The sequence below is a fragment of the Hylobates moloch genome, unplaced genomic scaffold, assembly GCF_009828535.3.
Source record: "Hylobates moloch isolate HMO894 unplaced genomic scaffold, HMol_V3 SCAFFOLD_18, whole genome shotgun sequence".
NCBI lineage: Eukaryota > Metazoa > Chordata > Mammalia > Primates > Hylobatidae > Hylobates > Hylobates moloch.
The window spans coordinates 852,151-877,613 of NW_026652293.1; the positions used below are offsets into that span (position 1 = coordinate 852,151).

Consider the following 25,463-nt stretch of genomic DNA (forward strand, 5'->3'; position numbering starts at 1 on the left):
GTTTGATGGTGGCTAGTAATGGCTAAATAAGGACAGGAATCAGTCTTGGCTTTCTGACCACACACCCCAAACGTCACAGGGGAGGGCCCAAGAAGTATGTCTGGAATTAGGCCTCAGCCATGGACAATTATACCAAAGCAGGAAGTTGGGAGCTGCCCACATATCAGGCAGACCTGAGCCTTGTCCTAGACTCAGGCCAAAATAGAAGTCAATGGCCTATTTTTAAAACATACAACGGGGTATTGTCTACCTCTTTCTACCACAGTGGCCTAATCTGCACCGCACACCCAGATGCCAGCAAGCAGCCTCAATCAGGATGCACACAGATGAAGCATGGTACCTGGGTGGGTCCACCAGACACGGAAGCCACACCTGCACTGTATCAAGAACATCCATGGCATGTAAGCCTAGAAAGAATTCCCAACTGGACAGAACGCCAGTGCGAAAGGCCCGCTGATGGGTGCGGGGCGCCATCTGCAGCATTCAGGAAGATGCCTGCCTTGGTGAGGATGAGCCTCTCACACGCTGGCCCCTTGGATTGCCTCCCTGGTAGGACAGCAGCCCCTCTGGCTACTGCCTTTCTTAGGTCCATGAGTTTCCAGTATTTTAAGGTCTAACTCTCAACCCATCTTCAATATGTCCGCAGCCTTGCCCCAAACTGAGACCTTGGCAATGCCTGGTCCAGTCCAACCTGGAGCTCACACACCTATTTCTGGGGCTGCACTCATCTCTGCCCCTTGGACAAGGCTCCGGCTTTGGCAGTGTTCTGGGAATGCATACAGATCCACGTGTGGCCATCCAATGCCCCAGATGGCCATCCTGCGTCCCTCTCTCTCCTCCCACCACCATCATGTGACCTACCACTTCTGTGTTTGGGGAACACCTGAATTTCACTGCCGTCCTTCTTAGCTGGTGAGCAGCACGTCCCAGCCCTCTTCTCTCAGGAGTTAACACCAACTGAAATACAAAATCTTGCCAAGTAGAATCATCTTCCAGGTCATCTCTCACCTAGAGGGAAACCCCTTTAACATCCCTAGGAGACGTTTGTCAGGTCTTTGCTCAGATGCCTCTAGGGCCAGAGAGCCCCCTGCCTTGATGTGGGGTGAGCACGGGTGCTAAATTCTGGCCTATACCAAGCAAAAGTGTCCTTGGACTTTGCCTCACTGGTCCGAGTTCTGAATTCTAGGGCTGCACAGAGGAAATTTCTGCCTCCTTTTCCACACAACAGCTTTCCACGTTCTTATCTGGGAGTGCCAATCTTTCAAAAGGTGTGGAGAACTCGGGCGGATTCTCAAACTCAGCTGCCGACAGGCTTGAAAGAACGAGAGATGTTATGAGCGAGAGTGTCATCATAAAAGATCCTTACAGCCCTGCACGTTGTACCTCTCTAAGATGGCATTCCCCAGTCTCAAGTTGGCTTAAAACACATGAACCGCCGGGGAGAAGGTAGAGACAGAGGAGGCGGCGCAGAGAGGGTGGCAGCCGCGCCCAACCTGGTGAAACAGAAAGCCCGATTTCACACACCCCAGAAAAAGCCGAACAAGGTGTCTCTTGGAGAAGGCCAGACTCTCGACCCACGTGGGATCTGTTCCTGCCTGTGGCGGGCAGAGCACGAGCACAGATGCTTGTGGGATGCTGTCTGTGATCACACTTGGAAAAAATCAAGTGGTTAACCAGAGGGAAAGGATTCTGAGACCCGCCAAGACGGTGGGTTTTTGTGTTTTTTTAAGATTACGCCTAAGGTTTGTAGTTTGGACAAGCAAAGTAAACAATGACAACAGCAGCAGCAACAAAACAGAAACAAAGAACAATTTACTGATATTTTGTAAAGCCTTTTGTTAAAAGAAAGCTCCACAGTGGCCTGGAAGTAGCCCCCACCGCCTCCCCGGCCAGGGGCAGACTGGGTCGTGCCTACGAAGCTGGCATGAAGAAAGCAAACTCCAGCAGAAGTGCGGGCAATGCAGGAGCTTTCTGCTTTCCCATCTTTTTCTCCCTCTCAGCTTTTAGAAGGACTGGTGAAAGGGACGGGAAGGGAAGGATTTGAACCAGCATAAAGCAACTGTATTTAGACCATGGCAAACTGAGCTACTTACTTCTCTCCCGCCCTCCCACCTGCCCAGGGCCTCAGCCTGGAATACAAGGTGGACCACAAGACCCACGGGCCCCGCACGTACCTGAAAGAAACCTGGCGGGATGGGGCCTCCTGGCATCCCATCGTTGGGGGGAATGTTGCCAAGCACGGGGCTCGGGGCAGCTGCTGCACTCTGTGGAGACAACAAGGCAGAGGGTTAGTGGCCAAACCCACAACCAGAGACACAGAGTTCTGACCCCTGGTCTTGGCTCTCCCTGTCTGTCCACATTCCCCATGGACTTTCCTCACAGGCCACTTTCTACTTAAAGCCCTCCTAGCATCCCAGGGAAGTGTCATGTTCCCACTGACAGGACACAAGTAGGGCTTATACACTCAGACCTGGACTCAATTCCCAGGTGCGGCCCCCACTGAGCAAGCAACGAATTCCGAGGCTCTTTTTCCTCATCTCTAAAATGGGAGGGCAGGGTGTGGTGGCTCACACCTAAAATCCCAGCACTTTGGGAGGTTGAGGCTGGAGAATCGCTTGAGCCCAGGAGTTCGAGACCAGCGCGGGCAACATTGGGAGACCCCGTCTCTACAAAAAATAAAAAATCAGCTGGGCGCGGTGGCATACGCCTGTAGTTCCACTTACTAGGGAGGTTGAGCTCGGAGGATCACTTGAGCCCAAAAGGTTCAGCCCTATCTCTAATAATAATAATAATAATAAAATGGGGGGGCAATGTCCACCATTCAGGGAGGTTGCAAGGACAGCCTGAGACAAAGTGCCAAAGGTGCTTCCTGCAGTGCAGAGCAGCGGTGCATGGCCAATGTGCTGCTTCCAGCATTATATGGCCCCGGGCTGTGTCTGCCCAGCTACTCTGAGAAGCTCTTGGCAGGCGAGTGATTTATAAATTTCTGTGCCCTCTGCAAGTGGCTGGCATGTCATATAGAGCAAAAGATCAATAAATATCCATGACTCAATGAATAAATGAGCAGACCAACTGGGAAACACTGCTGGAGAGGGTGACGGAGGGCAGAGCGTATTCTTGGCCCTGCAGGGTCCTAGGTGTCTCATGAGAGACAGGGGCCTCGTGAAGCGGGGGGACCGTCATTCCTTTTGTCTTTAAACGCTGCTGTTCTGGCATTTGCCTGGTATATCTGCCTCAACAAATGCCTCCCAGGGGTGAGCACACATTGCTCTCCCCAGCCTGGCCTCCTTCCAAAGGATTCTGTGTGCGACCCATTCAGGTGGTCTGTGCCTGGCCCTGTGCTCACACAGGCAGGGGTGAGGCTGAGACATCTGGGCCCCAGCCCTGAGGAAGCCACAGGTCTGACAGTCCTACCTGGAACTGGGCCCTGCTCCTTCCCACTGATTCTAGGCCTTCAGGGGCTCCTTCTACAGGAAGCCCACCTCCAACCCTGGTGGTCCCCAAACCCCACCACGACTGAGAAAGTGAAACTTGGTCATCAGTCATCTCCCAGGGTTCTGATTCTCTGGAAGAGGAATGAGCCCCTTGGGATCAGGAAACAGAACGCCTCTTTTCCTCTTAGAAACAGCCTCCCATCACCACCTTAAAGAAGTCACTTTCTTTCCTTTCATTGGTGGTAAAATAGGAACCAGAGGCTGGGCGCGGTGGCTCACGCCTGTAACCCCAACACTTTGGGAGGCCAAGGTGGGCGGATCACCTGAGGTCAGGAGTTTGAGACCAGCCTGGCCAAAATGGCAAAACCCCGTCTCAACTAAAAATACAAAAATTAGCTGGATGTGGTGGTGGGCGCCTACAATCCCAGCTACTCGGGAGGCTGAGGCAGGAGAATTCGCTTGAACTCAGGAGGCAGAGGTTGCAGTGAGCCAAGATTGCGCCACTGCACTCCAGCCTGGATGACAAAAGCAAAACTCCCATCTCATAAAAAAAAAAAAGGAACCAGAACCTCTAACTTCCAACTTTGATGAAAGGAAGGGAGGTAATGTGCAAATCCCACTAATACACTGCATGCAACAAAATGAACAAAAAGACCTGGGAACAAATGCACCTGGTTTTCAGCACTGTCACCTCTACTAGTAAGTGGGATGACTGTGGACAAGCCACTCGGACTTTCTGAATTTGCTTCCTGTAAAAAATGAGAGGCCGGGCGCGGTGGCTCACGCTTGTAATCCCAGCACTTTGGGAGGCCGAGGTGGGCGGATCACGAGGTCAGGAGATCGAGACCACAGTGAAACCCCATCTCTACTAAAAAAAATACAAAAAAATTAGCCGGGCGTGGTGGTGGGCTCCCGTGGTCCCAGCTACTCAGAGAGGCTGAGGCAGGAGAATGGCGTGAACCCAGGAGGTGGAGCTTGCAGTGAGCCGAGATCGCGCCACTGCACTCCAGCCTGGGTGCACGCCAGGGCACCCCTCCAAAAAAAAAAAAAAAAAAAAAAAAATGAGATAGCTGTTGTCCCACCTCCTCACCAGGGTGGTGGGGGATAAACTGACAGAATGAGCTGTGTTTTGTAAGCTGGGACAGCTCTGTGAATCTAGAAACAAAGAAGTACAGGGCATACAGTGGGTGTTGCGCAGACCCCAGGTGAAGAGAATGGGCAAGCTGCATGTTACTTTTCAAAATGATTCTGTCTACAGAAAAACAGCCCTCTCTGCAAGAGCTATCCTGCCAACCATCCTGTAATGTGTACAAGTTTCAAGCATCTCCAAAAATCAGGATTGTAGATCTCCCCATCCCCCAGGTCTGAGGTCACAGGCCCCTGCCTTGCCCCTGCCTGGCACTATCTGAGATGGGGCCTTGTGAGGGAATCGCCAGCTTATCCATTAGCTGCATTACTGTTTTTCTGTGGTCAGTGGTTCTGTGAAAATGGCAACTTTCTGTGATTAACAGCCAAAAATTACTCCTCAGCAGCAAGAGCAAAAAACTTCTTTAAAAAATGGGGTAAGGTAAACACCCATCTACATTTTCTTCAGGTTCTTTCAGAGACTGGTGTTACATTTAACAATTTCATTCTTCTTATGTACCATTATTTAACCAGTTTGTTTGTTTGTTTGTTTTTAGAGACAGGGTCTCACTATGTTGCCCATGCTGGTTTCATGTGATCCTCCCATCTCGGCTTCCCAAAGTGCTGGAATTACAGGCATGAGCCACCACACCCAGCCTATTAACCAATGAAATCACAGGCATTAAATCTCAGTGTCTGCTAATCCGGCAGTTAGTATCCCTTTGGTATTTGGTATTCTGAGTTACCTCTTAGGTCATTACCTTTTGAAATGGTTTGCACTGGCCACTTGTAGATCTAATTTTATGGCAAATCATTAATGTCCTTTGCTATTTGGGTATTTGATTTTTTATATATGGAGGATCTAGACTAAGGGTAAGTTATAACTTTTTTTAAAAAAATTAAAAATTATTATTATAATTAGAGACCTGGTCCCCAGGCTGGAGTGCAGTGCCCCGATCATGGCTTACTACGGCCCCAAACTCCTAGGCTCAAGGGATCCTCCTGCCTCAGCCTCTCAGGTAGCTGGGAACACATGTGCACACCACCATACCCAGCTAATTTTTAAAATTTTTTGTAGAGATTAGGTCTTACTATGTTGCCCAGGCTGGTCTTGAACTCCTGCCCTCAAGCAATCCTGCCACCTCAGCCCCCAAAAGTGCTGGCATTACAAGTGTGAACCATCGTGTCTTGCCTAAAAAAAAAATTAAATGAAAACTTGAACCTACGAGTACTCTGTTGCCTTACTTATGAGGCTCCTCCACTCTAAGACGTCGTTTTCCTGTGAGATCAGGAGCGAGTCCGTGGTTCTAGGAACTGCAGGTAGTGCATGGTCCGCGGTTCTTTGAAAGCAATGGCCAGGGTCACCATGGTTCTAGTAAATGCACGGTGTAATTCTCTGAAATGTGGGGTGGAAGATGGAGTTTTGCTGTTCTCCAATGAAGGAGGACAAAAAACCAGGACCATGTTAGCAGTGACTAAGGGGCAGGAAGCGGAGGAGACGCCTTGATCATTTAAAGCTTCTCAAGCAGCAAAACTAAGTCGTCCTGCAGTGCTTAAATTTGTGCCTTGAATTTTGATAGTTATTGCTGTTCTTCTTTGATTATGAAGCAAACATGTGCTCATAACAAAAAACGTTAAAAAGGGCAGAAAAGTGTGAAGAAGAAAACGAAAAGCAGCAACCAGTGGTACAGGGCAACAAAAGAGTTAAGAGGTTGGGAAAGGCTCAGAAATAACTTGCTCACAAAATCTAAACCAAGGTACCCTCCCCCCAACCACATCCATGAACATTATGCTGAATCCCTGCACCAACCCTCCTGCAGCTCAACAGCAGCAAGGGCTGTTTCTCCCGTCTCTGAGACCCAGCACAACGCAAGGCATACACCTGCTGTACGCAGGTGTATTAGCAGGATCTAGAATATGGGTAAGTTATACTTTATAAAAAAAAACTTAAAAATTATTATTATTATAATTAGAGACCTGGTCCCCAGGCTGGAGTGCAGTGGCCCGATCATGCTTACTAAGTTTATTATTCAGAGACCTGCTCAAAGCTGACCGTCTAGAGCCAGGCCTTTCCAGACTGCTAGGAATCGGCCTCCCTCTGTGGTTTCCAACTTTGAGCTGGAGCTCCATTAAGACCCTCAGCAAAGCGTCTCGTGAGTTTTCTCTAACAACACAAAACCAAAACCCCTGAAAACCCCCGTTATTCACTGAGGCCTACAGCATGCCAGGGCTGCGGTGGGTGCACGGGCTAGAAGTCCCCCATGGAAGAAAAGAGAACAGAATATTGGATTCAGAAGCTAGAGATCTCCTAGCTGGGAGCCCATGGACAGGCCCCTTTGTCGTTCTGGGACTCAGTTTCCCCATGTATCCAATGATGGCGTTAGAGGAGATGACCACTAAGGCTCTTCTTCCAAGCTGCTCTCCCCAGCTAAGGCTACACGCCAAGGGGAGCTGGGACTGGAAACAGCAGCTCTTCCATGAACAGGACAGCAACCCTCTTTCCAGGGCACCTGGGTTTTAACTCTTCTCTGTTCATTATAGGCCATTTTGTGATCAAAGATTAAACACTACCCAGAGACCTGTTATCTGAGCCCGCAGATAACAGTGGCTGACATTTGGGTTCTAACCGCCCAGGCCTTCCTCACCAATGCTTATCCACTTTTTGGACTCAAGAAAGCCAACTCAAACCACCCATGCAGTTTGGTAACTTGCACTTTAAAAAACAACAACAAAAACAACAAATAAAGCTAATTTAAAATTCTGTTCTAAACAGCAAAGAGACCTTAAACAGGGTGATGTGGCCCGTTCCAGCCAGCTGCCTCCCCTAAACCTACAGTCAACTTGAAAAGCCCGAGGCGCTTTCTCAGAGCACTGCCTGAAGTTTGCCGTTCACAGCCAGGGAGACTTGCCAGGAGGACTCATCCCGCAGCTCCCTCTCTAAAGAGTAGGGTTTCTTGATGATCCCAGGATGGGTACACAGCCATGGGGCTCAGGGACTGCCCCTGCCTCCGCCCCATCCATGCTCCAATGGGACAGACACATGCCACTGCAACCAGAGATCCCCGACAATCCCACTCCATAAGGACACCTGAAAACCTCAGCACCAGCCCTGCAATCCCACTCCGTAAGGACACCTGAAAACCTCACCACCAGTCCCACTCTAGGAGATGGATATTCCCCCTCTAACCTCCAGGCTGGAGAAGCAGGGTTCAAACCTGGGGGCCTCAGAGAGGTGCTTCCATGAGAAAGCGCCTTGGAAACCAGGCTAAGGAATGGAACTTTCTGCTCTGGGCAATGGCGGAGCGGGGGGACATCTACTGCCCCACCTCACCCTGTGCCAGGCACACTCATGCTCGCTCAACAAATCCCAATACCACCAGAGTACCCCAAACTCCAGAAGCAAGAGGCCTCTCATCCCACCGAGAGAGAAGTATCTCAGAGTAGGCAACAGTGTTCATGCTTTTCCTTCAAGAAGCAATGGTCCAGGGGCATTCCCTGCAAGATACTACCTTCTGGCCTCATTTCAAGAACCCCAGCTATCCTCGCTCACAAACTAGCCTGAGACCCCCGCTCCAACCCTCTCTTTAAAATTAGTTCTAGGCACATGAAGCTCCTGGAAAACTGAATAAAAACAAATGCTCAGAGGGAAATGTGGGACTCCTGCCAGGTCGGCCAACCCCTCCTGACTGATTTACAAGGCTGCAAAATGGTACTTTGTTCTGCAAATCCCCTCCCCTCCTTGCCCCGCCCTAATACTCAGGCCTTGGCGTGCAGCAGCTTGGGGGCCACATGCAGAACCGCATGTGCAGACGACTTCCTTGACTGAAACTCAACACAGGCTGCATGGCCCAGGGCCCAAAACACCAGGGGGTGGGAGGTGTGTGCTGAGGGTGGAGCCATGTGCTCAAAGCTGGGAAATGGAGGTCACTTAGGGGAGCTTGGGGCACTCCTGTGATGACTACATACAGAGGGCAAGTGAGACAGGAAGCCTCTAAGTGACGCCTGTCTGGTGGCCTGGGGAAGGAGGGAGGGAGGGATGCTGGCACCGGTTTCAGCAAGACAGAGACTTCTGTGCAAACTGTGGAGTAACCCGGGTCCCTCTGGGGCCAGGTTTCCCAGAGGGAATTTCAGCAGCATCAACAAACTAAAGATACAAATCAGGAATGGAAGCGACCGGGGGAATGTCATCACCCAGATGGAAAGGCCAAGACGGACAGAACTGGGGTTCAAAGAAGGGAAGGGGACAGGAAGAGGATTCCTGGTTTCATATGCAGACTACAGAACAGAATCAGTTTTGAAGAACAGGGGCTCTAATTGTGCAGCTTAGAGAAAACAGAGCTGTTGCTACGTGAAGAGGCAGAACCAGCTGACGTTAAAAATAGGTTTGGATGACACACAGGAGTGACACAAGATCCCTGCCTTCAAATAGTCAGGGGGCCATCGCGTGGGAGGAGGGATGAATGTGCCTCCCGGCACCAATGGGCGGCCCTGGGTCCAACAGTAGACGTCCCGAGCTACAAAAAGCTTCTTGGCTGCCTCAGGAGGGGGCAGGCTGTGATAATTTGGGGTCGCTCCCAGTGGAGACATGGCACAAACCATATTAAAAAAGGATTGCCATAGGACCCACCACCGCCTGGGCCTGGGGATTATTAAGACAAAAGAGTCTTGCACTGAAGGTCCCAGGATCAGGATTCCAGCTCTGGCTGCAAACCACCTACTGTGTGATCCGATCAGGCCTTCCTGTCCTGGGCCCTGGGCTCCACACAAGGCAGCTGAGGTCCTGCTGCTCCAGTGACACTGTGGATGTCCAAGGAGCTCTTCAGCAAGTGACCTGAAAAGGGCCACGTATAGACGACAAAAGCCTCAACCTGTCAGGGCCAGGCCATCAGACCCAAATGAGGGTGGTCCTGATACCTGAGCTTATTTTACTAAGTCCCAGCACATGTCTGCCACCTGGGTATGAACCTGGAATGCAAGAAGGGCTGGAGAAGAGACTGCCTTTTCATTGTGATCCCGTACATAAGCAGGGGTGGGGGGGTGGGGGTAGTATTTATTCCCCAGCATCGCTGGGAAGATGTCATTTCTGTTTTCCTGGTAAGGAAATTGAGGCACAGAGAAGTGTACTATCTCAAGGTCAGGCAGCTAAGTGGCTCTAACGTTATTCCCTCTGTGCCTCCACCTTTTATCTTGGGTTCAAAAAACAAAACCACAGTCCACTCTGGGAGGCCAAGGTGGGCAGATCACAAGGTCAGGAGATCACGACCATCCTGGCTAACACGTGAAACCATGTCTCTACTAAAAATACCAAAAAAAATTAGCTGGGTGTGGTGGCAGGTGCCTGTAGTCCCAGCTACTCAGGAGGCTGAGGCAGGAGACTGGCGTGAACCCGGAAGGAGGAGCTTGCAGTGAGCCGAGATCGTGCCACTGCACTCCAGCCTGGGTGACAGAGCTAGACTCTGTCTCAAAAAACAAACAAACAAACAAAAAACACACAGTAACGTCCCACCCATCCCTGTAGTTCCCAGGAAGAGTTCTGTGCGCTTTGACTCTTATGAAAAGAAAGAGCCGGCACTTCATACTTCATTAAACACATGAGAGAAGCACAATCCATTCCCGTGTTTGAGACTGTCTATATGTTTTGTGCTTCCCCAAGTAGGCTGACCTTCTAGCTCTGCTCTTTCTGACAAATACTTCAATGAGCTGGCATTCACCAAGGGGTGTGTGTGTGTGTGTGTGTGTGTGTGCGCACACATGTGTGTCAAGGAATGCAAGATCCCACCGAAGAGTCCGTTAGATCTAACTGGCAAACTACCCTGGGAGGAGGAGAAACAAGGTGGGGGGTTGCAAGTGCTTTTTACACATTGGATGCATCAGCAAACACTCGCTTCTGGGGCCACCCAGACTGCGCTGTGCTCACCAGAGCAGATGACAGGTTGCGGGTCTGCCCCGCAGGTCAGGAGGATGCAAGGAGTTGTGGTGACAGAGAACTGAGGGACAGGGAAGGTGCTCTGGGCGGGGATTAGGGGGATCAGGGAGGCTTTGTGGAAGAGATGGTACCTGAGCCGGGGCCTTAAAGGACGGCAGGACTCGAGGATGCAGGAGGTGATACAGGGGTGAGAGATTACGCTGTCATTTTAACCCTCCCTGGGCACGGGGCCTCCTGACAGCCTCTCCTTAGAGAGCAAATCCCTCTAGGACACCACCCGCCCCTGGCACCATCTCCAGGGTAGGGGGTGGGCGTGGGGCTTGTTCACTTTCCCTCCTCCAGGATAGGAGGGCTCCCCCACAGGAGAGGAGCCAGCCACCTAGTCAGAGAAGGCTCACTGTCCCCAGGCGGTCCCTTGTGACCCAGCTCATGGTGTGGCTCATCCAGTCTCTCTCCCTCCATCCTCCCAACAATCCACAGTCACTACCAGAACACAGAGGCTCTGAGGAGTAAAAGGACTTGTCCAAGGTCACACGGCTGGAAATGGGCAGAACCAGAAGTCAAGCCCAGATCTGCTAAAACCACAGCCCCAGCTCTTGGCCACACCTCAGCCTTCTCTGATCCAAGTTTCAGAATCGACACTTAAAAGTGGTCACCTGGAAACAGGTCAGGGCCCAGTTCTTCCATTCACCAAGGGCCGAGTCCTCAAGCACCTCACTTTACCTTCTGCGCCCCTCATCATTTGCTAAGGAAGGGAGCCCCCTACCCTCTGTGGGAGGCATAGGGAACTTGAACATGACCCTTAGGTAAGGTGCCCAGCCAGACTCAGCCAAGGTAAGGGTTCAGCAACCGGCAGCCCAGAGCCAGAGACACAGTTCCAGGTAGAGGACCACGTGCTGACATCCTAAGATTCCCTAACCACAGCAGGCTGGGGATGGGGAGACACAAAGGGGCTGAAAGCTGTGGAAAGACTAGGTCTTCTGATGGACAGAAAAGCCGGTCTTCTGAGAAGGGGCCTCTCTCTTCTTAGTGGCCACCTTAGGAGGAAGTGAATTCCCTGGGCTGGGAAGTCTGAAGCCACCATACTGCCAGGCCCTGCCCATTCATCCCAGGAAGCACCCGGCTTCTTCTGGGGACTGGATCAAAGGTCACTGTTCGGTAAGAGGTGGAGCCCCGTGTATTTAATAATTAGTACCTGGTGAGAGAGTGGATCCCAGCCAGCGCACCCTCCTCTACAGGCAGATACCTCCCAGCTGGGCCACACGGCACAGGGCGCAGGTCCCAGGCATGTGCATGCAAGACAAGGAAGATTAAGGGCTAGAGGTCCCCCCTAGATGAACACTGCGGAGTGGATCAACAGCTCGGTATTTGTACAACGTTGATTTTCTTCTTAAAGAGAAATGAGCTTCAGGCCCTAGTTTACACCATTAGCAAAACACACACACACGCACACACACACATTTCCCACTGTCTTAAAGGAGCTACTTACAACCACAAACATGTCATAGTAGGCCAGTGACAGCTCCTTAACAAGAACACTGGCAGTTGCTTCTGCAAAGTGGAAAATTCCCTGGCGTGGACCCGCGCACACGCTCAGTTCCAATGACAACTTAATCCTGCCAGGACCGAGGTGTGCAGAGAACAGAAAACCACCCGCTTCTAGAAACTTTTTTATTTTTTTAAGTTTAAAATAAATCATTAAAGGCAGGGCCCTCAGAACATCTTTCAAGGATGGGAGCCCACACTCTCCTCAGTGAGCATCAAATTTAGTGCGGACCAAGTCACCTTCCCTCACCTCCTCCCTCTGCTGTGACAGGACAAAATGTACACAGTCTGACAAGTTCACCCGGCTCCCCCAGTGCCAGGGAAGGGGCGCATAATTCAAACCCAACACCGTCTCTTCTGTGTAAACGAACAGCCGGGAGTCCTTGAGCTCCTTGGGCCGGGAGGAAGGCAGTGAGCAGCGGACCACCGTGGTCTGCACGGCCATCCCAGCGCACAGTTGCCCCACGGGCTCGGCGCTGAGCAGATGCCATCTAAGCCTTTAAAACACACACTAATTGCGCTCATTTAGCTAACAGTCTCTGTTTCGTCCCCCACCCTGAGTCAACCAGCGTCCTTTGGTACTGCTGCAGAGATGCAAGCTGTTGGCTTTAGTGTTATTTTGTCAGCCATTAAACGATTCATCGGAGTCATTAATTGATTTATTACTGCCGCCTGCTCAGAGGGTTTAGCGAATAAAGAATGATATAGGTCACAAAGCAAAGGAAATTGGACCCAACAACACTACGAGGCGCTGGGCACTTAGAGTGTCTGCTGCTGTCCATTCAGGCAGCCCTCCACGCCCAGCTGTCAGGCAAGGAACAGCATAGATGGTTCTCCTGCCTGAAATCCAGGTGCCAGCCTGCATCCTGCTCAGGCACCAGTGCTGCCAATGGGGAACCTTGTCTGCAGCCCCTGGAAGGCTGCTCTCGGGCACCTGCTAGATACAGCTGAGAAGGAAGGGAGAGAGGCCCACACTGACCCCCTTACCCACCAGGTAGGCGCTGAGTAGCAATGGCTGGGCCTGCAGCTGGGCCCTCCAGTGTTCTAGGAAGCCAAGGACAGACCCCTCAGCCAAGACTCTACTCCCCTGGAGGTGACAAGCTCCAGCTAGGCCCTCGCTCTTTCTCCCCTGCACAGCCTAAGGGAGTGGGAAGAATGCAACAGTTGGTGCATTCACAGGTGCCTCCTAATGCTTGGCCTGTCATGTACTTATCTCTGATCCTCTCCACAGTCCTAGGGGGTAGACCCGCATTATCTTCCCTGGATCACAGGGCAGAACACTGAAGCTCTGAGAGCTGCATGGCAGGCCAGGAAATGGCAGTCCTGGGATTCAAACCCAGGTCTACCTGACTTCAACATCCACAATTCTTTCCCTCTACCAAATTCTTCAGACTGACACAAGAGAGGACTATAGCTTGGCCTTAGCAGAAACCCTGACAGAAACTAGCTAGGTAACCCAAAGCAAAGCAACCCCTTCCCTTCTCAGAGCCCCAGATGCCTCATGTACAAATGACAGGGTGGGTGAGCCCCAAAGCTACAGGAAGGGATGAGAGTCCAGGCCATGTCCTCTACGGCCCCCGCTGCCCTGGCCACTGTGAAGCCTCATGTCAGTTCCCCCAAGAACACTCCTGTGTTGTGAGCGAGGCCCTGCACAAGCCCCCTGAGGTCCCCTGCTGCCCTTCAAATCCCAGATTCCAGGGTGCAGGTGCAGGAAGGTTTGTCGCACTCAGACCAGACAGCAGTGACCCTCATCCCACCCCAATCCCAGCCCTCAGGGCTCTGAACAAACGAGAGGGAGTGGTGCCAAAGCAAGGGAATGCCGATGCCTCCAACAGGAGAATTCACCAGGTCATGGATTCCATGTGTGTGTGCACACGCGTGTGTATGTACACGTGGCTGTCTCTGGGGCAGGAACGGTAATATCTCTGGTACCTGATACCCCTAGGAACCAAATACAGCCATTTTAGATATCTCAAATTCTAGCATCACAGTTATCAGCCCCTCCACGAGGCATCACGTCCCCACCCTGCCAAGCGGCCTTCTAAAACAGAGCCTGACATGCTTTCAGAGGAGACTCTTGGAGGATGGTGACTGGATGGTTTGCTCCAAAAGTAACAGAGGGGACGAAGAGGTGGTTCAGGCACCCACCTGGTTCTGACCAACACACAGCCCCAGCCTGCAACCCCAGTGTGTGGCCTGCTAAAGTCTGGTGGGAGCCACAAAGCTAAAGGGCAAGGCGGGGCTGCCACTTCGGAGCTCACTACAGATTATTTGTTGGGTATCTACCAGGTGCACACAGCAGGGCTTTCTTGTTTGCACCCACCAAGAAGAGGGCCAGAGCACCCAAGAACACACACATCGCTTAGGATCCCGGTGAGAGATCTGCTAAGGGGGTGGGGCCTAGGAGGATCGGAGGCATGCGGGCTGGTCAGAGGCTTCTGAAGGGACATGGGAGTTCATCTACTGAGAATTCTGACGCAAACTCAGCTTCTGAAACAAACACAGGACTTCTCATAGAGGTGGTCCATCCCCTACTCATGCCACCCATCGATATGGTATTGAAAACACAAAGGAAGGTCTTTACAAAACATTTATTGGGGTCCCATTCAGAGAAGAATAACCTATTATTACTTACACATATTTAGTACCTAGTACCAGCTTACGAAGGCCTTTCTTTCACACATATTTACTTGATGAATACAGCAACCACCCTCTGCACAGGCAGGTTCCTCTCTCTGCAACACTCTTCTCTTCCTCTCTCTGCAACACTCTTCTCCTTTCTACTCAGGCCTGGGTGATACCCTTTTGTCCTTTACGTGTTTCTCAGCACAGTGTTTGTCACACCTGACTGTTAATTCCTTATTAAATTAGCCAGCTATCTTCCAGGGATGGGGGCAGGGATGGTGTGCACAGCACAGGGAAGATGCTGGCTCAGTAAATATTTTTTGGATAAATAAAATTCTTGCAGAAATCCTGCTTTTCGGCCGGGCATGGTGGCTCTCGCCTGTAATCCCAGCACTCTGGGAGGCTGAGGCGGGTGGATTACCTGAGGTCAGGAGTATGAGACCAGCCTGACCAACATGGTGAAGCCCCATCTCTACTAAAAATACAAAAAAATTAGCCAGGTGTGGTGGTGGGCGCCCGTCATCCCAGCTACTCGGGAGGCTGAAGTGGGAGAATCCCTTGAACCCGGGAGGCGGAGGTTGCAGTGAGCCAAGATCACACCACTGCACTCCAGCTGGGGTGACAGAGTGAGACCCCATCTCAAAAAAAAAAAAAAAAGAAAAGAAAAGAAAAAAAGAAATCCTGCTTTTCAAGAGTAGTCACCAAATCTAAAAGGTCAAACTCTAAGACTAGCTATCTCCGTCACCTTCCGTTAACTTAGCATTTGGCTACATCCTAACAATGAGCCCCTCCCCTCCAAACAACAACAAACAAAACACACACCCTGCCACATGCTGTTCCCTCTGCCCGTAAAGCCCTGGCAAACGACTTGGGCAGGCCACATCTCCCAGAGCCACTGGTCATTAAAATGGAAATCATCCTTGTATCACCCCCTCCCAAGACAAAGGGAAAGAGAGCTTCAGCTAGTGTCTGGGGAAAGCATTTGTAGCTCCAAGGAAGGACAAAAGCAATGAGAGGGAGTGGGGTGGCCTCACAGAGCTGGGGCCCTGTTCTCATTCCCATGGTGGAAGAAGACAAGGCCAGCCCAGTGGGCTGGGTGCAGGAAGGGGTTCGAGTGGCCTCTGTGGGTTACTGAGACCTAGCGGCCTCTTCCGGTCCTCTCGGCCAGCCTCCCTTCCATCTCTCCAAGATGAAGCCTGCTATTTCTTCTCAGACAGGTTGGATTCCCTGGCCTCTCTGAAGATGACTGTCTGCTCCACTGGCCCAGGGAGCCACTTTCCCATAGGCTTCGGCTGCCCACCACTTGTGCGGCCCAAGGACAGCAGAGGAAAAAGGGGCTTGGACACAAGCTGAGAACAGCAGGGTGCTACCCTGCGATACCTTCCTCCACTTCCCTGAAAATGCATCCCACAAGCAGAGGCTCCTCCACCAAACTAGGGACTCTCCCTTACAGCTAGACCCTCCAAGCCACAGATTTATAGCAGACATGGTTTTTGCAATCAGAGACAAACCACAGAGCAAGCCCTGAGCTCATGCAGGAGGAATGCATCACCCCCAGCCTCCCCTCCCCGTCCCTTCCTCAGTCCCTCACTTGACATGAGATGAAACTTGAGAGGGGTAGAGAGAAGGGGAGAGCGGAGGGACCAGGATCCCTGCAGCCCACCAGGACCCCCCAGCCGCATCCCTGCTCTGCCCCACCCCTGTGCTGATCATGTCCTGTGAATGGCTCCAGCCCCTAACAGATCGAGTCTCAGGTCCCTCCCCACTCCCTCCATCCCGGTCCATGTATCTACCTAGAAAACTCCCAGCTATCCAGCAATGCCCAGCTCAAATGTCCCTGCTTCCTAGTCCAAGTGGGTACTAAAGTCCCAAGTAGGTTCATGAGCTGGAACTCAATACTGGAAGTTACCAGTTTCCACCTGTGTCCCTTTCATGAGGCATCCCATGGGGCATGCAATACCAACGGTCTCCTAACCAAGCAGACAGAGCACTGGATTTAGGGCAGGAGTTCCAGCTCTTAGGCTCCCAGACCAATTCAGAGAGGCAGGCAATTCACCTCTGACTTGAGCTGCACCCTGTAATACAGGACAATCTAAGCGTTGACAAGAGATTTTAAAAAAACAAGGAGATAATGAAAGGGCTGTGACCTCGTCTCAGCCTTTCTTCTCTGCCTCCCATTCCAATCTCCCCCTTTTCTCGTACTCTAAGCTTCAGCCACAGGGGACACTAGCTGGTCCCCAGCCTTTGCACATGCCCTCCTCCCCTCCATCTGGAATGCCCACCTGCCTGCTAGTTTCTGCCATTCTAACATATCCCTTAGGCCACCCTGGACACAAGGCAGGATGATTTATTCACCCTCCAATCCCACATGAGACTCTACCTTGACTCTTCCAGCATTTTCTACCTGGTCTTATTATATAGACAAAGGTTATCTCCCTGCAGGACTGTTGGTTCCAAAAAAGTGGAATCCAAATATTTATAATGTCTACTATCAATAAACATCAAATGCCTGGAGACTGCAAAGGAGCTTTTTGGACAAAGCTAGGCCTGGTTCTTCTGGGACATTTCTCCCTTCTTCCTTATTTGTCTGCTTTATAAAGATGTAACTTTAAGGAACAGACCAGATTTTGGTAAGCCCAAATGTCAAAAGGTGCAAAAAGCAGCCTTAACTCCCAAAGGTTTTCATGTCTCTCTCCTCAAACAACTGTTGGAAGAAACAAACATCAAAACCTCTGGAGAGATCTGAATGTGAATGCTGGTTCTGTTCCTAGCCTGAAACTTGCAAGTCAGAGATAGCAGGACCATTCTTTGCAGGTCCCCACTTTGCTGCAAATCTGGCCTAAGGCAGTCTGTCTTTCTTCTATTTTTGTCTAATTCCATTTAAGGCCACTGCCATGGTCCTTTCTGGCCAAGACAGGAATTATTAATTTAAATTTGGGCCTTCGGTAACTTTGAATCTACGACTATAGCACAGGAAGGAGTCCCACAGCCAGGCTGGACAGATGTGGCCTCTGGTCCATACATCAGCGTCAAGGGTGGCAAAGGTCTGGAATCTGGTTTTCCCAAGATGTCTGTGCCTTGGCTGTGTCATCTAGAAAACGAGGATAATAAGCACTGCCTGCGTCACACGATTTGTGAGGGTCAAGTTTCTGCTGCATCCCCTGGAACAGTGCCTGGCACGCATCCATCAGGTGCTCCAGAAATACTTGCCAAATGGGTATTCATTCTAAACCCTCTCTACCTGTTTTCCCCCAAGGTCGGCCTGTCCCCTGGGGACCAGCTGGGTACCACTCTCCGGCAGACCAGACTCCCAGAGCCCTGCCATCCCTGCCCCCAAAGCCTCCTGGCTCTCTGTCCCAGGAACAATAATAAGCCCCCACATCCTGAGACTCTATGTAGGCACCAAAGGAGGCTGATCTCACCTAATCCTCCCAACAATCTCCTGAGGTGAGTGAATCCACTCCTTTATTTTATATCCAACCTATCTTGCTGGTGACACGAAAAGTTAAGTGTCTTGCACAAGGTCACAGTTAATGGATGCTGGGGTTTTCTTCCTGGCTGGATCCAGACATCACAAACTCACATACCACCCACCACCACCTCCAGTGGGAACCAGAAGGAAGATTTAAGTCATGGAAGGGAAAGACCTTAACCCTGAATCAGGCCCTTTGGGTCTGGTACCAATTTGGGACAGGAGTCCCACCTGAATTTGCCTATCTGTAAAAAGAGAAGTCACCATTCCCTGCCTGGCCTACCTCACAACAGTGGCATGAAGCACAAATGAAGAAACAGACATAAAAACTGTCTCAAGGCTGGGCGTGGTGGCTCACGCCTGTAATCCTGGCACTTTGGGAGGCCAGGAGTTCGAGACCAGCCTGGCCAACATGGTGAAACCCCCTCTCTACTAAAAATACAAAGATTAGCCAGGCGTGGTGGTGCGTGCCTGTAATCCCAGCTCCTTGGGAAGCTGAGGCAAGAGAATCGCTTGAACTTGGGAGGCGGAGGTTGCAGTGAGCTGAGATGGTGCCATTGCACTCCAGCCTGGGAGACAGTGAGACTTTGCCTCAAAAAACAAACAAAAAACTGTCTGAGAACAGAAGCGCAAGACCACCATCCCCATCACCCTGGACAATCGAAGGAGCTGGGAACAAAGACGCCACACAAGAGCACTGGGTGAGGAGTCAGGCCTGGCTGGCTGCCCCCAAAAGGCCCTTCCCTGTACCCATAAAACAAAGGGAATGGATTCACTTCCTGGTTTCCAAGCCTGGTTGCACATCAAAATCATGTAGTGAGCTTTGCAACAACTAAGCTGCCTGTCTTCCTGAGGGGGCAGGGATCCAGCTTCTGGGAGCTCCTGGACCAGATGTTCCATCAGATCCCTCCTCGGTTCCGTCTCTACCCTGACCCCAGCAGGGGAAACAGATCCCAGGTTCTGGGGATGGCTGGGCCAGATGGGCAGGCCTCTTCTGCCCCCTCATGCTCCCCAACCAGTCTCCTAGGAGGCCTGCAGGAAGCCTCCGGGTGCAGGTCAGGGCTTCAACAGCCGCCCAAACAGGTATGGGCCCCGATTTAATTGGCCTCTTGGTTAAGCTTTCTAATCTCATTAAAGCTGCCTCCATCACGCAGACCGAGGCTCTGAATTGAATCACAGAAGAGCACTGCCCTGCCCCACTGTAAGCAGATTAGGTCGGGGGAGGCCTAGCTCGGACCCCTCTCTGCACTATCACGCCTTACGGCCACACGGAAGGCACGAACCCAGACTCACGAAGAGGGGCACACTGACGAGGGGGCAGCACAGGAAGGAAGTTCAGAGAAGCGGTTCCAGCAAGGGTGTGGTACCAGACCTGCCTACTCCCACCACTCTGGGGAGCCAGTGCTGTCCCCAGGATTCTCAGTAAATACAAACCACAGAGTAATCTGATTTCCTATCTTACCAGTGTGCAGTGCCAGAGGCCACCTGGCTCCAGGAGAAAGCTGCCCTTCTGGGCAGAGTGTGGGACTCACAATTACCTCTCAAACTTCTTTTCGTAGCTTTAGAGCTCTACTTCATTCAGATGGGAAGGAGGCAGCAGAGGGGTGTGGTGTGGGGCCCAAACACCTGCTTTCCATCTTTGGAAGAGAGGACTTGTCCTGCCACTCACTTTCTCCCTGACCCCTTCCACCTCCACAAGGAGCTACACTGCGGCTCTTTTCCGGTCCAGCTCCTGGACGTCAGCTTCAAAAACACCATGGTCAGCGTGTGCAAACAGCCCTGAGCAAATACGCGTCGCCCACTTCTCCATCATCTCGCTTTATCTAAATATATCCCAAGGAAATAACTTGGCAGTGGTGAGAAATTCTGCAGAGGCTCCAAAGTAACAAAAACAAAACACACACACACACACACACACACGAGCTCTGTTCAAGGTGCCACGCTGAGCTGAGGATAGGCATGGAGATACAAACACTCACAAGCAACAGCCACCCAGGGTATGCGGGGGGTTCAGTCCCACTGAGGGTTCGTGCTTGGTTGTTATTAATATTTAATAGGGAAGACAATATTTTAGAAGAGACAGGACTCTGTGCAGGCTGCAGGCCAGGCTAGCACACATGCCCTGTCCAAGGGAGATGTTAAGAGGGCACGCCTAGCCAAGTACACACACACACCCATCCCACACCCTCCGGGACTTGCTGCAAGACACTGGTATTTTCCGCTCCACTTGCCAAGAATGGAGCCACCCTGCCCTGCATGCTTGATCCTCAAACTCCTGGAGACAAAGGCGGCAGTCACGGGGGCATGCTAGCGCACCTCAGGCACTGGTCCGATGTTCCCCTACCCACTGCCATTTTCATTAAAGGGGAAACTAAGGCCCAAAGCAGAAGACAGACACGCCCAGAACCTGGCCAGGGTCCCTCTTACTCCACCAAGCTGTCGATCTTTGGATAATTTGGATAGAGGTGGCTTTTTTTTTTTTTCTAATGCATTACACACATCCAGGCTATTCACAATCACCCCCAAGCCCACCCTCGTGGGCACAGGGCACGAAATTATTAGGAAAATGTCTGCGAGTCAAAGGGGCTATGGGCAATCCCCCAAATCATGCCAGCTCTCAGCAGGCCGGCCCGCTTTCTCAGGTTCCACACAACTACCCCAGTGCCTGCCTTCTCCATCTGCCATCTAGACATGGACATGAGGCCTGGACCACCACATCAGGCCCCTCATTAGTTTATTGGCCTTAATCTACTTCTTTCTCCAAACAGATCAAACCCAGATCGCTCACACTACAGGCTCACAATCTGAGGATGTTCTGCTCCTTGCCACACACCAGCTCAGCCGAGGCCTTCAGGACCTGGCCTGAACCAACCCTCATTCCCAGCTCCACCCACATAATTCCTCCTTCGCTGAATACTGCATGTCTTTTTAAGCTTCTATGCATTTGTACAGACTCTTCCCAGACACTGGAATGCTCCTATCACAGTATTCCTCCTCAGTCACCAATACCAGAACTCAATAATCAGTGATACCATCCAATCCTAGCTATTTAAAGACAAGAAAATCAAGGCCGAGAGAGGATAGGGGAGCGCACAGAAGATAAGGTTAGCAGTGCTGGACTCGTGGCTGGCCAGAGTCTTCGTTGACTCCAAAAGCCCTCAAAGGCCCTCTCCAACTCAACAGCCCTACAGCAAGATCAAACCCAGGAGAGGGCCACTGAGAACCAAATATCCAAGCAAGAGGGCCCTTAGGGAGTTCTAGAGGCAGCACAGGAAGAGCTGGCCCGGGGTCTCAGGAGGCCAGCAGAAACGAGATGCATGCTTGGGCCTGGAAGCCCAGAGAGTGGAGAGTATCATCATGTCAGTTCAGCTCAGGGGCCCAGGGCAGGTGCTCGGGGAGGATGTGCAGAGCGACCAAGAATGGTACCTGGCACATGGAGACACTCGGTCAACATTTGCTGTTGCACACATTAATGACACAAACGGCCAATGACAAACCAGTACAACACAGAGTACTGCACAGGCCTGTACTCAGCTCCGGGATCCCAAAGACAGGAAGGATTATTTCTGCCGGAGGGTGGGGCAGTCTGGGACAGCTTCACAGAGCGGTGACATCTGATCAGACACCATCTGTTATTTTTCTCTAATTGTTCCACGTGTGAAATTTTGATTCTCAAGCTAGAACGTAGACTCTGAGAGGGCCAAGACCATAGCTGCTTTCTCTGCCTTCACCTACTCTGTCTCCAAAATGTCCATTTCATGGATGGGCTCCCAGTAGATACTGAAAGAACTCCAAAAACAGTAATGGACCCCATTTTTTTTTTATTTCAGAGAGAAGGGCAAAGCAAAAAGTTGTTTTCCCACAAATCTGCTTTACCTTGAAGAAGTTCCCTGAACCCCATCAGGAAATCCACTGATGTCCACGGGCATTTCCAAACATCCCAAATGCTCTGTGCCCCTGGTGTGGCATTTCAGAGATGGGCACTCTTAGGATCTCCTGGATGCTTCCCACATCTGACAGGTGGCACTGGGTCTCCTAGACAGCTTATCTATTTCCCCCTTCAACAACCCTGCAGGACAGGAATCAACATCCCCCCTTGCTTGGGAAAACTGGGGCTCAGAGAGGTCACTTGGCAAGGCTAGGAGAAGACCTGCATCTCACCTTTTACCACACCACAATGCCCATAGCATTAATTCTCTGCCAACAGTTTTCTGCAACAGAAGCCTCACCTGGACCATTTGGCAGGAAGGAATTAATGCCCATTCAGGATCTCATCAACAACAAAGTGGTGTTGAAGACCAGCAGCAGCAGCATGCCAACTTTGGTTCAGCAGCACAAGCTAACCTTAGAGGCACACTGTACCAGGTGGTGCTCTGCAGACTGTGCCCCACTTTTGTGAGGTCTCAACACCCCCCACCCACGCCCAGCCACATCCCTGTTTCCATAGAGGCCCAGAAGAATGCAAACTCCAATTACTCCCTTTCTTGTTTGGATAATGGCCACTTCACAACTCTCCCTCCCACGCGGGGACCCTCGCTGCTCCTAAGGCGCATAACCCTGAAGAGGCGCTCAGGCCAGGGAGAGAAGAACAAACGGGAAGGGGGATGAAAAACACACATAACAGTAAGCTCCAACCCAAACAGAACTAATCCATTCAGAGCCAAGCAAGGCTGAGCAGATGGGAAGCCAGGCATCCCCCACCCGCCTGCCCGTCCGCCACCGCCACCACCACCACCCCAGGTTCCGGGGCCTTCACCACAGTGGTATAATAACAAAGGGTGACCCAGCCACACGCTCCCGGGGCCACCCTTGCTCCCAGGCACCCACAGGCTCCGCCTTCATCTGGTTTCGGTTTAGAATCCTACCCAAGCCTCCCCCAAATTATGTGTGCAAAGGCAGGAGGAACACAAACACCCCAGCCCTATGGCACCAATCCCTGGGAAAGAGGAAGACGGAGGCACGAACTATGCACTCTTCTCTGGATTCTCCTACAGCTCCAGAGGGCGGCTGGGGGGGGGGGGGGGGGGCACCCCCATTCTTTCCAGCCTGGTGCCTGCCACTCCCACTCAGACCACCGCCCCATGTGCGCGAGGACACCTTCATTCTGTGTCTGTTTGTGTGTCTTCCCCTCCAGCCTGTAAGCAGGACAGGAACAGGACAACCTCTCTTCCTCACTGTGGCACCTACCCTCTGCCCCCAGTGCTTAGTTAGTGCAGGCAAGGCTGTGCGAAATGTATTCTAATATCTGCTCAATGAATGTAGCTCACAACTCTTAGTATTTTTTTTTTTTTTTTCTGTGACGGAGTTTTACTCTGTCACCAAGGCTGGAGTGCAGTGGCGCGATCACTACAACTTCCATCTCCCGGGTTCAAGTGATTCTCCTGCCTCAGCCTCCCAAGTAGCTGGGATTACAGGTGCGCACCACCACACCTGGCTAATTTTGTATTTTTTAGTAGCGATGGGGTTTCATCATGTTGGCCAGGTTGGTCTCGTCTTAGCATAATGTTGATGTGTTTATTCCTTTAATATTTGTTTCTTTCTCTAGCTTTTAAGCACCCTGAGGGCAGAAATACCACCTGTCTTATCCATCATTGCCTCCCCAGTAACTGACACTTAGTGGGCGCTCAATAAACACTTGTTGAGCAAAGGAATAGCAACTCACCGCTTTGAGAACACTGACATGATATCACCCAGTGGAGGAATCTCCACCACATTAGAGGATGTTAGGGCTGCATGGGGGCTCAGAAACCACCTGCTCATTTATAACAGGAGAGAGCATGACTTGTTAGCAGCTGCAGACCAAGTCAGTGCAGTCAATGCAGGACTCGAACCCAGGCCCTGATGCCAGACTCCTGACACCCAGCCATGCCCTGGCAGTGCTAGGCCCCACTGGGGGAGACAAAAGACACAAGAGATGGTGCCTGCTGCTTAGGAGAAGCAGGTGATCTAGCGGGGCAGACGAGACAGACACGTGAAACAATTAGTGAACAAGATAACTGCCAGGCTAGTGGTATTATATCCTGATATAATAAAGTACACGCTGTACAACACAATTAGAGACAAGAGCCAGGCACACCGCGCTAATTACACAGCACAAAGGGTGAGCTCATGGGAGCCATGGGGTGCTGCTGCTGCCACAGAAAGCTCTGGAGGCCAAGAGAGCAGAGGTGAGCTTGGGGTGGGGGCGCCTCTGTTATGCAGCCTCTCCTGAATACCTCTCCCTCCTTCTCGGCGCTCCTGCTACCCAGTCCCTGTGCTAGATGATCCCTTCTGACACTTCTGACGCCTCACTGCTCTTGTTCAGGCAGTTTGTTATCGACCCCACCTAGACAGTCAGCCCAGGGGGCAGGGGGCAGGGGGCAGGGGGCAGGCCCTGGCACCAAGCCAGCCTCTGGCTCATTACTTCAATGTAAACAATCACCCACATTTCCCCTCACTATGCGCTGGGTTCCGTGCTGAGCCCTTCCTTGCACTCATCCCATTCAATCCTGACAACAACTCTATGAGGTGCACATAAGCTCGGAGGGGGAAGTCACCCACCCAAGGCCACAATGCCCATAAACAGCAGTCAAGAAACTGCATTAAACAGGTCCACCACGCTACAAATCTCATGCTCTGAAATCTTTACACCCACATGGTCCTGCATGGAAGCCCTAGCCACAAGCAGCTACCAAATACTTGAAACGCGGGTGGTTCAAACAGAGACACACCATAAGCATAAAATATGTACCAGATTGCAAAGACAGTTTGGGGGTAAAAATATAAAAGATGTCATTAATAATTTTTACGCTGATGACATCCTACAGTGCTAGTTTGGATATATTCGGTCATAATTAAACTATATTATTGAAACTAATTTCGCCTATTTCTTTTTACTTTGTTATGTGGCTACTAGGAGCTCTGAAATAACCCGCACAGCCCTCAGTACATTTCTACCAGACGGCGCTGCTCCACACAGCAGTGCCTCCACGTATTTGCAGAATGAATGATGGGTAGCACGGAGACAGAGGACAGGAGATCGGAGAAGGTGGCACTTGCCAAGTTTCAGACAAGGGGAAACTTGAACCAAGATGTGGTAAAGGGGGCACTCCTGAGCCTGTGTAGGACAAGGGAGCCATGACGAGTTCTGAACACAACTGGGGAGCACTTGGGTCGGGCATGTTGGAACCAAACGACTGGAAGATGAGGACAGCAGGGCAGGCTTCGACCTGGAGTCTTTGGCAATGCGAACAGGTGGCGAAGCTGTTTACCATGCTGAAAAGGGAGCTGGGAATGATGCCTCCATGAGACAACAGTGGCCTGGAACCAGTCACCTAGTGTCCTTCTAGAACATGAC

At 51.4% G+C, this 25,463-nt stretch overlaps 1 protein-coding gene across 6 annotated transcripts in view; it reads right to left on the reverse strand.

The window, feature by feature from the left end:
- The window catches only part of SSBP3 (single stranded DNA binding protein 3), a 181,609-nt gene that overhangs the window by 52,574 nt on the left and 103,572 nt on the right, over window positions 1-25,463 (reverse strand). For all 6 annotated transcript variants that reach the window (XM_058430617.1, XM_058430616.1, XM_032137245.2 and 3 more), the window contains exon 5: window positions 2,175-2,264. In XM_058430617.1, the coding sequence (XP_058286600.1) occupies window positions 2,175-2,210 (36 nt within the window). In that variant the 5' untranslated portion in view covers window positions 2,211-2,264. The remainder of the gene's footprint in view (window positions 1-2,174; window positions 2,265-25,463) is intronic.